Source organism: Amphiura filiformis, chromosome 18 (genome assembly GCF_039555335.1).
Source record: "Amphiura filiformis chromosome 18, Afil_fr2py, whole genome shotgun sequence".
Lineage (NCBI taxonomy): Eukaryota > Metazoa > Echinodermata > Ophiuroidea > Amphilepidida > Amphiuridae > Amphiura > Amphiura filiformis.
The window spans coordinates 56,756,196-56,773,013 of NC_092645.1; the positions used below are offsets into that span (position 1 = coordinate 56,756,196).

The 16,818-nt window shown below is 35.6% G+C and overlaps 1 protein-coding gene across 1 annotated transcript in view; it reads right to left on the bottom strand.

The window, feature by feature from the left end:
- The window catches only part of LOC140138842 (tyrosine-protein kinase Src42A-like), a 62,558-nt gene that overhangs the window by 16,826 nt on the left and 28,914 nt on the right, over positions 1–16,818 (bottom strand). The window contains 3 exon segments of the mRNA XM_072160611.1: positions 3,845–3,871; positions 11,100–11,278; positions 12,428–12,589. Of these exon segments, the coding sequence (XP_072016712.1) occupies positions 3,845–3,871; positions 11,100–11,278; positions 12,428–12,589 (368 nt within the window).

Consider the following 16,818-nt stretch of genomic DNA (forward strand, 5'->3'; position numbering starts at 1 on the left):
ATATGCATCTTTTTGCACCAATGAATCTATAATCTCTGCTTTCAGTGCGCCAAAATTCAAAATAATTCAAAAATCTAAGTGGCATTTTGACTGCAAATTTTTGTTTTGTTTACACCACATTTGCTGGCGTTAACAACATACCGAATGCGCCTTGACTGCGTTGGACATACGCGCAAGAGAGTTGCTTGGCGTCACGCCTTGACGCAGCGAATCGCTGCGTAATCACAATATTTCGTGATTCGCGCATTTCTGACTCATATTATTTCCGCCAATTTACTAAGCTGTCTTGAGCCATGTGACTATTTAGAGTTTAAAAGAGTGAAATAAATCAAGCAAAAATACGAATAAATATTAGCAAGTTGTATTTTATCAGTTTCAAGTGAAAGAATACATCTGTGTGTTGATAAATATCAAAAAATCTCAAATTCGGTCGTGGACGAATGTGTCTTCCATTACTCTGGCCTTAAGATATTCCAGTAGCAATTTTGTTGCAGCAATTTAATTCTGATTGTATCTCAGGGTGATCCTTTAAAGCTCTCTTTCAGATGAACTTCCATGAATAAATGTTCCCCAGAACTGCCAATCAAAACCTTTTGGAGTATCACCATTATTTCACACTTAGTAGAAGTCTTGATCCTGACCTTAGATGACTACTACATAGTGATTGCAGGTTTTCTACTACACAGGGCACGGAGGGAGGTTACATGATGCACAAGAGAAGGGCATCTACATTGTATAGAATATCACAATGGAGGAAGTACACATAACAAATGTTCTGCTCCCCCAAGTAAAAATGCAGTCACTGCTTTTGCTTTGTGAATAAATAATACAATAAGAAGAATTAATTAAATGGCAAAATAAGTTTTGCAGTCCAGTATTTATTCACAGTTTGAGACATTTCATCTTCCATGAGCGAAGACTGCACCAGTAATGCGCCAACCTAGAGTCTTGTGTTCTTTTTAGCTGATCATATACATGACAGGGCGAGTTCCTTCATCACGTTTGAAGAACTGTGAGTAAATACTGTACTTGCAAACCATATTTTGCCATTTGATTATGAAATATCAGTCCTGATGAACTTATTCAAAAAAGCAGATGCTGCATTTTACTCTGAAGTTGACTGACTAAAGTTTGTTAGGCTTATAATTGGCAAAAAAAAATTGAGACTCATAACATTGTGCACTGATATCGAATGGCATGCATGCACAGCACTTACGCTTGTTGCGCATTGCGTGACTGGCGCACACTTATGTTATGTGAATTTACGCGAGCATAAATTGAACCTTATTGATGTGCACAGTTACAAACACCCGAATAATTTTCGCCAATTATAAGCCGAAAGAACTTTAATATCTGCCTTTTATCTGTTCTATGATTCACTTGTATAGTCTATTTGGCTTCTTTGAGACAGTAGTAGCGTCCATGTGTGATACACACACAATTAAAAGCGGTGAATCTATAGGGCCCTGTCACTTCGCGTTGCATCAAACTCTACCAATGCCTTTGATCGTGTGTGTATCACATGCGGACGCTACTGGATGGATAGATCCAAATGGATAGATCCAGCGTTTTACCTTGGGTGTACATAGATTTTAAAAACACCTGCCATCATACAGTACCTACTATGGTATTTTAGTGTACAGATACTGCATCGGGCTATTCCAGTTGAAATCCATACACCCCCTTAATCTCCCACACAGGGAGTGTAAATTTCAAATTGAGTCGCCCATGCAGGTAATCCCATTTGAAATTCACACTCCATCTGTGGAAGATTAAGGTCATGTCCTCCAAGGGGGTGTATTGATTTCAATAAACAGCCCATTTGTTCTTGGAGGGCAGAGTTGCTGTTATAAGAGAAAAGGAGTGTGTACAATGCTAACTAATCTACAGAACAAGTCACATACAAAAACTCATTCACAACTACTGCAGGCCTTTCAAATGCTACCCATTTGTTCCAAAAATTCTCCCCCCACACAATGCAATGAACTTGAAACAAGACACAAATCGTAACAAATAGTATGGTCATGCCAGCTCTAAGCAAGCAAATTATGTTCCGATCCAATTTTGAATGTAAATATTTGAGATTTGTGCAACCACTACCGACCACCACACCAACATCGAGGTGACAACTTTCATGGTTATGCCAGTTCCCTAGAATATAACATGGATGGTTCCTGGTTATACTCTTTTGGTGCATGCTCATGCAAGGCTAATTTCCACACTATCCAGTGTCACCATTTTATTAACTATTCCGTGTGCGCAATAAATGCAATCACTTCCACATTAGAAGCCCATTTCACAGAGCCTTTACTATCATATTAATACATTGACATCACATGTTAACTCCTGTCAAATCGAATGTAAGAAAGATTGTCAAGTCTCTGTGAAATTGGGCCTTTGTCTCCAAATAGCCAATGATGTAGAGTAAAGGGCAAAGTGCACTATGCCAGCGCCCAGGAAATGTGTCTTGTTAAGGAGACTTTTGGCCCCTATGTGCCTCAGCATGGCTCCAAATATGGACTATTCCCATGTGGTAATCTTGTTAAATAGGGGCAAGTTTAATCACAAGTTATTCTTTTTCCTAAAGTTGACCAAGGAAAGAAAAATCAATCATGACCAGGATTTGAACCTATGACCTCTGGGTCTTATTTGTTGAAATTTGCCAAAGCTTACAAAGTTTCAAAATAGTTGAAACAATAACCACTCATTTCAAACCAAGGTAGATGGTCAGTACAATATTTTTGGTTATAAGAGCCCTACTTTTGTTTTTTTGGAAACCTTTTTTTTTTATGGAAGAGGCTAAATGGCTAAATAACAGAAAGTTTGAAATATTCTGAAACTTATGCAAACATATTTAAATTTTGGCTGTTTTTTTATTACATACAGCTAAAAAAGAAAAAAACAAAAAAATGCCCTATAATGCAAAATCTGGGTCAATTGGGCCCGTAGAACAGGGTTTTATTTCTCATTGACATACCTTTTACTTTTTTAAGTTGTTTATTTTTCAGTTCTTTTTTCACTTTGCCAAAATGTATTTAAAATTAACTTCTCTAACAATAATAATTGAACTTTGCCGCTGGGGATGTGATTGTTGGTAGTGATTATTAGAAAGTTCAAGCTATATCTAAAGTCCAATATTTCCTTCACATTCTCGCATGTCATACAGTCATGAGCAGTGCAAGAAAATCAAGAGCAGCTAGAATCGTTAATGAAAGTAGATTTACATAACAAAATTCACTGTCATCGTCATGCTGCCATGCATAGAGAGCATGTCCTGTTAATATGGAAATAGATAAGCTGAAGGCTTTACATAGCCAGGTCTGTCTCTGTATCTTGCTTTTCTTATATATTTCAGAAAATGTACTTTTTTGCACATCTGGCTGTGCATGCTCATTCATTTCACAGCTCAGCCATTAAGCTTCAAAGTTTTTTCTTTTAAATTTTTTTTTAAAATCATTTTGCAATCCAATAACTCAGAACACCTGCAAAAGCATGTTTTATGACATTTTTCTCTTCAAAAATTCAAATTTTTCATAATCAAAGCGCATCGTTAAACATATTTCAGATACATTTACAGACAGGAGACCTGATCTTTTTCAATGTAAAGCCCTCTAATAATACACTACGAACTTTCATAATCTCATCTCCAAGGTCAAAGTCCAATTGTCCTAACTCAAACACTGGCAATATCATTTGAACCTAGTGATACTGGGCACCAATACATATTACCCACATACAACATATAATTTGTTATGATACTATGAACTGTGAACCCTAGAAAATGAGCTTATGTAAGTCTGTAGCCAATGTAAGCGTGGAAAGCGTTGGATTTGAATTCTTTTACCTGCATTCGCGAATAACGAGATTTGCCCTAATTTGTTTGGCGGGTTCATGGTTATGTCGAAAATTAACAGGATGCGATAAAAAAACAAACAAACAAAATTATGAACATGTAATTCCTAACAAAATGTTAACGATGGTTATCAAGCATTGTAAATAATCTGATAATAAAAATAGTAAATTATTAATTACGGGGAAAATGTACATTGTCAAAAAAATACAAAGTAAATTAGGAAATAATTGAAATAGAATGAAAAATGCAGATTCAAAGAATAAGCAAGAGGCATTGATATGAATTCCTAAGATATGTACAGTGAGGCACAAAATACTATGACTTTTGAATTTGGTAATAATTTTGGTATACGTGTATATGATGGTACAAACTTGTTTTCTTTTTCAAATTAATTAACACACCCCATATGTAGTATAAAATAAAACTTCCAAGCTCTATATAATAGCCTAAAAGTTCATAACAAAATAGCCCAGGGGGGTCACTCCCGTTGTGGCCTGTACACCATCCGCGATAATGAAAACGCGTAAAAAGGGTTGTTTTTTCGTGAGTCTGCACGATACGCGCGTAACGCGTTTAGGGTGTCAAAACATGAAAAATTGGAAAAAAGGGTAGCAAAATTGCAATTTCTAAATACGCGGAAATGAAATTTGATGTTTGGAATGAAATCCCTGTTTAGGGTGTCGTTTTAGCCAAGGGTGAAATCCTTGTTTAAGGTGCTTTTCAAAAGTTGATTATCGCGGATGGTGTACAGGCCACAATGGGAGTGACTTCGGGCAAAATAGATGATATCATATTACTACATGATGTACAATGTACATACCACTATACCTTTGACCAGGGAAAAAATTATACAGCATACCTACACAGGAGATTACTGTTCTTTCTTTAGATCACTAGTAATTGTCCTTGTCATCAGTTACACATTTATGAGATTTTGATACTTAGGAGAAAATGCCCTATCTACAACAGCTAATTCCTTTGCCATTTAAAATACTAGGTCCCGGTGTTGGAAAGACTATACATGGCCACAGTCCAAAGACAAAAGAGTTTAGGATTAGGGTTGGTTTAGGTTTTAGGGTACAGATTAGGCCTAGGGTACGATTTAGGAGATTCGATTTTGAAATTGACATTAGAGCAAGGTATAGGACTGGATTTCAATGAACTAAGCATTTGTGGAAATGCTAACAGCTCTTCTTTAATGAAACCAAACCGCTAACAATTACTATTACTCCACAAGTCTCACATGGCACAAATATGAAGAAACTTCAGGAGCTCTACAATGCATCTAATCTATATAGAAACAGGTTGCAAGGACAAAGGAGTCAACAAAATGTTGTTTTCATGAGTGCAACTATATGACAAGCAGGTGACTACACGCGTAAGCCCATGAAGTTTAGTACAAAGGCAAAAATCTGACCATATTGTGGTTCCTTCATGTGACAATCCAATATTGGGGAATTTCCCACAACATTAGTAGGAGTAAGACCACAATATTACATATTGGACTATATGGTGTCTGCCTTCTAAATCTTTTTTTCTTCTTGGTAAACACTTAGATCATCCAACATATGCCATGGCTGCATGCTTCACACCTTGAAAAGAACTTGGGATCTAATGACTAATTCATGGTGTTTTCACTTTCCAAATTCAATGCTGTAAAAGCATTGTAGAACAGCTAGAGGTAAACAGTGTTACAGCTGAATAAAATGTTGCATAAATTTTGTTACAGATCTGATTAATAATAGCATTCATCACTTTACAAAAATTTTTGTACCCCATCCATAATATTTCCTATAACTTATAGATTTTTTTAGACTGTCTCATTATTTGTTTAAAAAACAAAGTTCCAAAAAGTTGTGGCTACATATTGTGTAATTATGAACATACTGCCACCCAATAACCTTTTTTGTTGAAAATTACAATATGTTGACTCATGATGGTAGAAATTAAATTTCCTTAATTTTCATATTCTACTTTTAATAGTACATTGTATGAAAACTGCAAATTTAGACATTAAAATGAAGCAGGAAGCAGGCTAAAATGATTTATTTATTGTTTTGTTTGCGAATGTTCACCTTTGCTGGTCCTCGCAAGAAAACACAGACAGCTAGCTCTTCAGATGAAAGCAAATATGAAGTCAAAATGTCCACAAAAACCTCACAAATTTTGCTTTACATGTACGGACTTGCACCGTGGAACATGATGTACACATATCCAGGCATATTCCACAACAGAAATAACTCGACCACTTTCTTTCAACCTGCCGACTTTGGTCTAATTCTAACAGAGACACTCTATAATCTGTAACAAGTTTGTACGTAATCAGACTCCAAAAGCTTTTAGAATACATGTAACAACCCTCTACTCATGCATTATTAGTGAAATCTCTGCTATCCGTACTGACAAAACATAATCAGTTGCCGATAATGAGATTTTTCAACCTTGACGTGAACACACAAACTATTTCGACACATAGAAGCTTCATAACCATGGACAGAATTTTTTGGTGAGATTTCGTACAACTGACTTGTCCGCAAACATAATTGTTTGAATCAAAGTTTGTTTTTATACTTTTTATTTAGTAGAATTGCACTCTTGTATGGGGGGGGGGGGCAACATTGATTTGTATGCTCCAAGACAATATTTCTACAAGAGTTGCAAGTCTTTGCTTTTGTTTGTAATTTTGGAGTGAGTTTCTTTTTGTGTTGAAAATGCTATTTATTGAGCAAGCATTTGGGTAAGCACTTCAATCTTCAGAAAGCTTGAGGACAACACAATACATGCACCTTGAAATGAAGATATGCAACAAAACTTCAATATTGACACCTGTCCTGAACCTACCAAAGTGTAAGCATTCAAGTTTCAACACAATGTAATTAACCCTACACTTGATACCTTATTTCAATTACGATACATCCAAGACCCAAATTAACACGAAATTTTCAAAACTTTTACTTTTACCTCTAGACACGTTGTTGTGCCTCTACATAATCTCACCTGCGACCTCATCCCTCAACCCAAATTCCACAATCATGTTCAATTTAAAAGAACACTCTTAGCTAGTAGACAAATTAACCCCCTTTCCACATCAGATGCCTACACCATCTTGCCCTAATTTGTCGCTAAACAGATTTCCCACTTGGCATAAATTTGTCTTTTCAAAATCCTACTCCATTGCCATCAAATGCACATAGGGTAATGGTACTATATTGACTTGCTCTGCATTCAAGTTCTCCTTCCTGGATTACCAAGTTTATTATTAGTCTAGGTACCATACTTTTGCACTTGCCAAAGTTTGAGTCCTGTTTATTGTGTAAAAAGAATCGGGTTGCACCACGGTCATGCAATGTTATGCTGCTTTTTCAAGGATTGAGGTGCCGATATTTCATGATGTGGTTCACTCAGTTATCAAGACCCCAATTGTGCGGTATCTCAAAAACGTGTGGAAAAATTTTGATAAAGGGTGTAATATTATCTACCATAACATATCTTTTCAATGATGCTAATGTAGCTGTATAATAGCCATCATAACATATCAAATTCCCTATTCCAATAGGCAAGCCCTGTCCATAATGAAATTCTTGTGACATTCCATTCAATTTTTCTTTTTTGTGCATTTGGACTTACTGTGCTACTTATGAGGCCAAATTGAATTTTCTGTGAAATGCATTCCTTCCCCCCTCTCCTCCAAACAGGGTTATTTCAGGTATTTCTACCTGTCTGCCAAAGTACAATGGACTATAACAGTTGAAATCCAAATACCCACTGTGGAAGACATGACCTTATTCTCCCACACAGGGGGTATGAATTTCAAATGGGGTTACCAGAATGGGCGACTCCATTTGAAATCTACACCCCCTGTGTAGGAGATTAAGGTCATGTCTTCCATGGGGTGTATGGATTTACCACCTTTGATGATACTTGCAGCATGAGCATGTTTAAAAATCTTCAAAGAATAATCTGAAAAAATCCAACTTGATGGGTGAATTATGCAGACTTTATTATAGTTTCGAGAAACAGAATTTCCAAGCTCTCTTTGCAAATTCACAAATTACCTTCAAGCCTTCATGCATATTTCTAGAGCCACTCTTCTTATCCCCCATTTTCAAGTTATACAACATCATCATTAGTACGCATCTACATAAAGATGGAATACATATTTCGGCTGCATAAGAAATAATTACAACACATTATGCAAGCGGCTTTCACAGCGGCACAGCGCATAAAAAGAGGCTTACGTGTACATGAATGCAAAAAAGCTTGGCTAAAAGGCAAAACTGTATGTAAAATCAGTATTTATTCCTGTGTGCCATTATGCAAAAACCCCTGTGTGAAAGCCACATCTTTGTAGTTTGCCCTTACATATAAATGTGAATAGATGTACACAATATGTAAGGGAAATTAAACTTACCATCTATTGCTAGGAGGAAATTCGACAGATGAGGGAAAAAGATCTTAGAGATGCAACCCAATCTGTAATTCACAGCATACAATGATACAGATCTGATTTGAGATGTACTATTCATCCCCAAGCACAGATTTATTTGCAGTTTTACACAACTCCATTAGAAGACACTGATCAATATTTACACCAAGGGGAACGACGGAATTCAACATTTTTCAAACAAAAATATCTATGTTCCAATCGCATTTGCCAAACTTTAATGTGTTCCTCTTTTACTTAATTTCAACCATAGAAATGTGTGTTCTTCTAAAATACTATGTTTGCCTAACCCTCATCTAAATATTGATTGGCATATTAGTTAGACAACAAATGTGCTATTCTAATTAATATCCATACACCCCCTATGGAAGACACAACCTTAACCTCCCACACAGAAGGTGTACATTTCAAATGGTGTCCTCCATTAAGGTAACCCTTTGAAATTCACACTCCCTGTGTAGGAGATAAGGTCATGTCTTCCATAGGGGGTGTATGGATTCAAACTGGAATAGCCACATGTATGACTATTTCGCAATAACATCATTAGCATATTTTGTTTCCCTTTTTTTATCATGTCTCTATCCAACAAGTAAAATATTTTGTCATCATTTTGTATAACAATTGTTTTTTTAATCACACAAGTTCATTAGTGCATATGCAATTCTTGGTAGCGTAACTACAGCAACGTAGCACAAAGCTGCATGACCTTGAATGTATGTGTCACTCCCAAGTCCACACCCACCATAAAACAATCCAATCTAATACCTTACTTTACGTTATAAACAAAAACGGTGATGTTTATATCTAAATTGGCATTAATTCTGGTAAAAGTACTGCTCTAGTGTCTTGAATGATTTAGAGGAAATGCACTATCAATGTTCCATGATAAATCAAAACTTGCCATGCATCTTTAAAACAGTTAAGATTCTGCTAAAGATACCTAGATCTATCAAACAATATTTTTCCAATCATGTTACGACCAAATACACTGAATCTATTCCGTCATTTAGTTATGATTTTTATCAACCTAATCAACTCAAGTCTGATTACAAGCACATACCTAGAACCTATCCCATAATTTATATCAGTTACGATATTGATCTTCCCGAGTGACTAAAGACTGATTATGATCAAATATTCAGAACCTAACTCATCACTAAGTTACGATATCGATCCAATCCAAGCGACTTAAGGCTGATAACGATCACACCACCCTTCCTCTTCGGGTTTATTGAGCTATTCTAGTTGAAATCCATACACCCCATATGGAAGACATGACATTAAACTCCCACACAGGGGGCGAGATTTCAAAAGGAGTCACCCATTTAGATAACCCCCATTTGAAACTCACACATCTTGTGTGGGAGATGAAGGTCATGTCTTCCATCTGGTGTATGGATTTCAACTGGAAGAGCATATTATGATAATAATTTCAGGACCTACTAGAGTATGTTTTATGGAAATTTCAAGTGCTACGTTGTCATGTCAGACAGTTGAGGCTAATTCTATCCATTACTACTGTTGACTGTCTGTCTCATGACTAATGCTCCCACAGGGCCTCAAAAATATTATGCACTCGTCAGACATGAGAATTAATTTCAATGAAAACACAGGAAAATGATCAAAAACAAGAACAAAATAGTAACTAACTAACAAAAAATGCCCCAAGATGGACTAAAAATAATAAAAAGCACAGAACTTTGGACAACATAAACACAGGGCTTCAGGTTTTAACATGAAAATTCTCATGCCGGAATTGAATGACAGAAAACGGGAGAGTTGTCGACTGGGTAGGCAGTGCTCATAAGGCATATTGGTGTTTAAAAAGTGAAATTTTTCACTCGCAGATGGCAAAATCTTCAACAAAACCAGAATTGCAGTAAAAACTGTCAAAATTGAGATTTTTGTGTTGGTAAAAAGGGTGTACTATAGTAACTAACAATTTGACAAAAAACATTTGCTCTAAATACTGTCATGTGGAGAGGGATACTTAAATTACGAAGACACTAAGCAAAATAATAAGCTGGATGTCGATTAAAAATCTTGACCGTTCTAAACTTGTCCGACGGCGAAGCCGCTAAAAACCCACTAATTGCTCTGAATTCCCGTCGTAAAAGCCTATCCCACAAAATTAAAAATTACCTTAATCACAAATTTCAATTTTTACTTGAACTTGGAAAAAAAAAATTACAGCTGAAGTTGACAAACAATGAACAATATTAACATTTTGGGACTTTCTGTAAAAAATATTAAAGGTTGGCCAACATGGTTCTTATTTTGATTTCCTCGCCATATGGTTTTCAACTAGGGCTAATGAAGAGCCTTTAAGTACAGTTAATCTGGGACTTGGGGTCAGACCAAAACCAGGATGCCTTAATTTGATCAAATACGATATCAAACCATCATAGCAAAATGCATGGTTTATTTTATCAACTGTGCACAAAGCACTAGAGAGAAATAAAGTAAATAAATAAATAAATAAATACAAATCATAGCACAGTACTGCTGGGAAAATGCAAGCTAAAATTAGTTTATTGTAAAAGAAGAGAAAAAGCATGGAAAGAACCAAACTAATTCACAAACCAGCTCACAGTGGTGCAGCCAGGATTATTCTCAGAGGAGGTGCAGGGGAGCAAGATGATTTTCAGGGGAGACAAAATTTGATATAAATGTCAAAAAAGGCCTAAAAATCTGGCAGCCAGCATCCAAGAGGAGGAGGGAGATGTTCCACGGTGAAGGGGGGGGGGGGCAAGCTGCCTTGGCTACACCACAGCCAGCTCATCATGCCAGGCCTTTACCTACCTTTATTACTCTAGCTAAACCAAAATCAGCTACTTTGCAGATGTGGCTCTCGCCAACGAGAATATTTCTGGCAGCGAGATCTCTATGGATGTAGTTCTGTGATTCTAGATACGCCATTCCCGATGCGACCTGAGCGGCCATGTCTATTAATTCCGGTAACCGCAGTTTTCTACCATTACCTGTGACATATAAAAATGTAAACTTATTTGAAGTTTGTTTTGTAGTTAATAATCCTTTGGTACGGTGTTACAGCATAAGTTCACATTCTTGTCCATGTTTTTGATTTGCATGTGAAGAATATCAATCTGAGTAAAAACACTAGGATTTACACATTGTTCTATTAAAATACAATTCTCGGCTACAGATGCAGGGCTGGAATCATTCTTCTATTTTCTCAGGGTTTTTTTTTCTCTTTTAATGATAATCTAAACATTTTCAGGAGAGCTGCTTGTTCAATTTTAAACATCCACAGCTTTTCAATTTGCAGAATGTAATCATTAAAGTTGCTCATTACTCAATCAAATAATTTGTGTAAGCTTACTACAGTTTTATCAGCTCGTAATCGGCAGGCCTTATAACATCGCGGATTAATATCAATATATTTTATTTGGAGAATTGTCTTGTGACATCTCGCCAGAAGTATTACAAATTATTAAATGAAGTCCTGTACTTTGTCTACTTTCTTTTTAACACACAAAATATAGACCTGACAGGTCAACTATATCACTCTTAACGTGGATCTACTTTTCGGCGTAGTGATAAAAAGCCCAATAATTCCCACAGATTACGAGCTGATCAAAGTACACATACACAATTGCAACATTTACTAACAAAAGAGGAGCACATGACTGATTTCAATAGCTCTAACATGCTAGGGCTTAATCTCATCAAACAATGAAAGGAAATATACTATGATCAGCTCATAATAGGTGGGAATTATATGTTTTTGTTACTTCGCAAGTAAATAAAGTCCCAACTTTACGCCCGTGTAATTTCACAAAAGCGTGCGGCAATCACGCAATACGCGAAGCACTGTTGGCGTAGGTGCTGCGCCCAGCTGTATGTACGCTCTATATCAATCCACGATGTTATGAGTCCCGCCAATTACGAGCTAATCAGAGTATAGTTGAATATTTGCATGAAACTGAGATGCGGTGCAATGCAATACCGGCGATCAGGAACCTTGTAAAATTACATTGCCTGTTGCCCAACGAGCGCACAAAAATTTTGTGGGACATGTATTTCCCCACCAGGATTTATGGTTGTGCGTCCGATCGGACACCAAGCTTTTGAAGGGTAGCCGGAGCCCTATCCCAGGGTATACTAACCATTCTGTAAATAATCTAATAGTGCTCCGTTGACCATGAGTTCTGTGACAATGTAGATAGGCTCTTCTAATGTACACACTGCATACAGTTGAATAAGTTTGGGATGCCTAAGTTTCTTCATTATCTGTGCTTCCTTCAAGAAATCTTCTTTATTCATGGTATCTGTGGAATTGAAGAAAAATCAAATCAAAACATATTAATCATACATGTATCAGACAAATTTACAATTGGGCAAAAATTACAAAATAACATTTTTATGTGCACAATACAACAAAGCAGAGTATAAGCTCAGTATGTGTGCATTGGGCAATTTAACTAAAATTACTGAAAAGGTGCATTTTACAACATGTTATGCAATAGATGTGTGCAATGTTATGCATGATTTTCAAAGAAAATGTTCATTTATCAGGATGATTATCTTGCATGAAAGGAATACGGTGTGGCTCAAAATATTTGGACAGTGATAAATTTGTACCGTACCAAAAAACTAACATATTATTGTACCCAAAAAACACATTTTCAAACTACAATATAAGTCACAACACAATCAACAAGGATAAAGTGGAGGTCGGGCATAAGTATCTAAATTAAAAATGGCCATCTAAAGTTTGATTTTAAAAGAGACAAGCGGACTGCAAAAATCAACATCCTGAAAAATAATACCGGAGTGAGCAAGATTTTTGATAAGAGTTGAAATGTATCAGATCTGTATATGAACTGATTCCGATGTAAATGACTTTCAAACAAAAATGAAAACAAACATTAATAACATACATTATTGATACAAGATGATTACACATAGTCACATACATAGGTATTGTACATTTTCATTCATGGTCATTTACATAAACTGCAAAGCAAGATGTAATGTACAAGTTGAACATAACATAAACAACATTGTTGTTCAATACAATGAGTTACATTTGTAAATAAAACACATCACAATAGTGTTCTGAATCATTTATTAAAAGTTTACAAAACAATAGGTGTATACATGTAAATGATGACATTCGGTTTAACATAGTACAATCATGGTACATGAAACAGTGCAAATAAATACATTGTACAATCACATAGGCTTTACATAGTATGTTTACAAGCGAGTTATATTATGCCGCAAAGAATAAGAAGTAAATCCTTGCTTGTGCGTCAAGACCCACTGCAAACATAAACAGGCTCTGATGTGATGCAGGTTTCACCCAAGAAGCAACAAAATGTGCAACAAAAATGACAATGCTTGTGTTCAAATAGATGTATTTAAAAATAGAGTAAATAGAGAAAGAAATGGCATGATTAGGATCATGTATATATTTTTTTTTTGTAATGTAATTTTTGTGAAGCTGATACCATTTTTTTAAAGCATATACATAAGTATGTATGTAGATAGGAAAAATAAACATTTGCGAGCATGAACATTTTGCGAATCCAAGTCATTTGTGAAATTTGCACAATTTTCATGCACATGAATATATCATGCTTGACAGTATTTGCCATCTTTGCAGGGATAGTGACCGCAAAAACGCCTCTGAGAATGGCAAATGGTTTGATGCAAACCCCAGCGGAAATGCACCAAGGTGATATCAGCTACACAGATCTGCTTTCAATGTGGACATATTGCTAGTTTCTCAAATCATAAAAAGCAAAATGGTTCTTTCGCATGCGATACTTCAATGATGAATGAATCAAGGAAGGAGAGAAAAAAATCAAACGCCCTCGGGCAAGACATACGGACGTAAAAATATCATCCTGACGTAGATTATCCATCATATCAAATAACACTGGCTAAGACTTATTAATGAAGAAATTTTCAATTTAGATGACAAGGTAACAGATATGAAGGAATACATAATAGCAATATAGATCCACTCTCATTTTTCAATCTCAAAAATTAATCCGAAAAGCCCAAATCTAGATTTACAATGCACAGTTAATCCTATAGCAGCTTGTCATGTGCACCTTCTGGCTCCTCAAGTGATACAATTGAAACAAAACTTGCATGAAGGGATTATTTTCCAGGTTTGTAATTATTGTAATGCAATATCGTTTTCAATCCAAGCATCACTTAAGATGCTCATACTGGCTCATTATGTAACCACTTTTAAACATTGCCTGTGATGGGATTATTCTCTATGCAATACATGTAGTTAATCCACGCAGCTCTTAAAATACAGGTCTGTCTAATTATGTGATGAATTATAAACAATGTCTATTAATTATGGAAACATGTTTGAAATGGTTCCAATGCAAGCAGGTTGTAAAATACAGGCCTGGCTAACGATGTGATATTAACATTTGAAACAAATATTTATCAAGGATTATTCTTTGCATCTTTAAACTACATCGAATCCATTACATTTATATGGTTCATTTACTATGTGGGCATTACAACAAATTAAATTCATATTTTCAAAATAAAGTGGGGACCAAAGACCATGATTCATGTCATTCACTCAATTTATTCAACTCTCAATTTAACAATATATGGCTTTGTCATTTTAAAGGAAGTAAATTTATAAAAATGTTCAAAATAATTATTCAGTTTGCATCATTTTATATCATGTTTCAGTGTAATGGATTCTGCATAATATCCCATAGCAACTGGTGTATTATCTGAAATTAATTTTTGCCATGTACTCCCAATTTATTCTGCCAAGCTGAAACCATAGCTAAACTAAAGATACCTAATCAATATGGAATCAGAATCTTGCATATAATAGCATACAGGCATTCCATAATATGCCAGTGTTGCCATGCCTTGATCTCAAACAAAATCACTAAAGCCAACGATATAAAGCCTCGTTCAATGCTCAAATTCTTTCAGATGAGTTGGAAAAAACAGTACCCTAAGTGGCAACATTACAAGCATGCACCTTGAATTTATGTCATAGGTGACAATTTAGCCTACAGTATGATACTTGTGCATTTGAAAGATGTCAAAAGTAACCAATTTCGGATGGCTACAATCACTGCCTTGGCAATACTGCTGGCTCCTTAGTATCATAATTACTACGGATAGTCTGATACACTGCCACTATGCCACGATATAAACATGTTGATCTACTCATATTTCTAAACACTATCAGTAGACATAGACGATGAGTCATAGTTAAAACAAATCCAATACAATCTGCCTCGTATAAAATATTAATTTTGTATAAAAAATACATTTTCACACAATTTCACCTCAGAACCTGTGCATGTATCCAGACTTTTATAAACCATTAATTTAAATTCAAAACATGACTGGTGGGATCTTCTACATGAATTTAAATAATCACATGATTTTCTTTACAACAATTCAAAATATTAAAAGGAGCGAATGTCACTCAATGACTGTATAAACTTATAAATAATTTATTTGAGTTCAAAATGACACATTCTAAACAATCAATCCATTTTGAACATAAACTGTGGATATAAAATACAACAACAACAAAAAAACACCATCAGTAATCTTCACATCACTAGCATGATGAAATTGGTACACACCCACTAGTGACGTATATCCTCCAATAAGTCTTGTGCAATAACAAAGTGTTTCTCCATCTGTAACTATGCATATGTATAATATAATAAGATGTCAAGAAATTCAAGTCAGTATTCCATGGACTTGAGCACATTATGTACACATGTGTTATGTTATCTACTGGAGCACGGGCAGCTTTGTTCGTCTTCTTCAAATAATACAAGTTTTAAACAAAGAGATAATTTTTTGCTGGTAGTCGTACACAAGTACTGTACTTTTCTGTCTACATTGTCTGTCGTTATAGTGCGTCTCAATTCACAAGTTTTTAGTGTATTTAGCAGTTGCATTTTCAAATTATGTGCTAGCCTAATTTGCAGGGTGTATAGATATGCGTCAAAGGGTGCATTGTTTGCACACTGGCCACGCAACTGTGTAAACACACTGACAGCACTCTCAACTTGAGACACAGCACATTTAGAGCTTGATCACATGCTGAAGAAGTTTGTGCATACTTATGTTGATAGTGCTATCTACTAATGATAGCAAATCAAAGCCACAATAATTGTGTCATGTCTTGCTGTGTAAGTGTCTTTATAAGTGCTATCTACTGAAGATAGCAAATCAATGCAACAATTGTGTCAAGTCTTGCTGTGTATGTGACTTTGTAAGTGCTATCTACTGAAGACAGCAAATCAAAGCCACAATAATTGTGTCATGTCTTGCTGTGTAAGTGTCTTTTAAGTGCTATCTACTGAAGATCTATAGCAAATCAAAGCCACAATAATTGGGCCATATCTTGCTGTGTAAGTGTCTTTATAAGTGCTATCTACTGAAGATAGCAAATCAATGCAACAATTGTATCAAGTATTGATGTGTAGATGTCTTTATAAATGCTATCTATTGAAGATAGCAAATCAATACAACA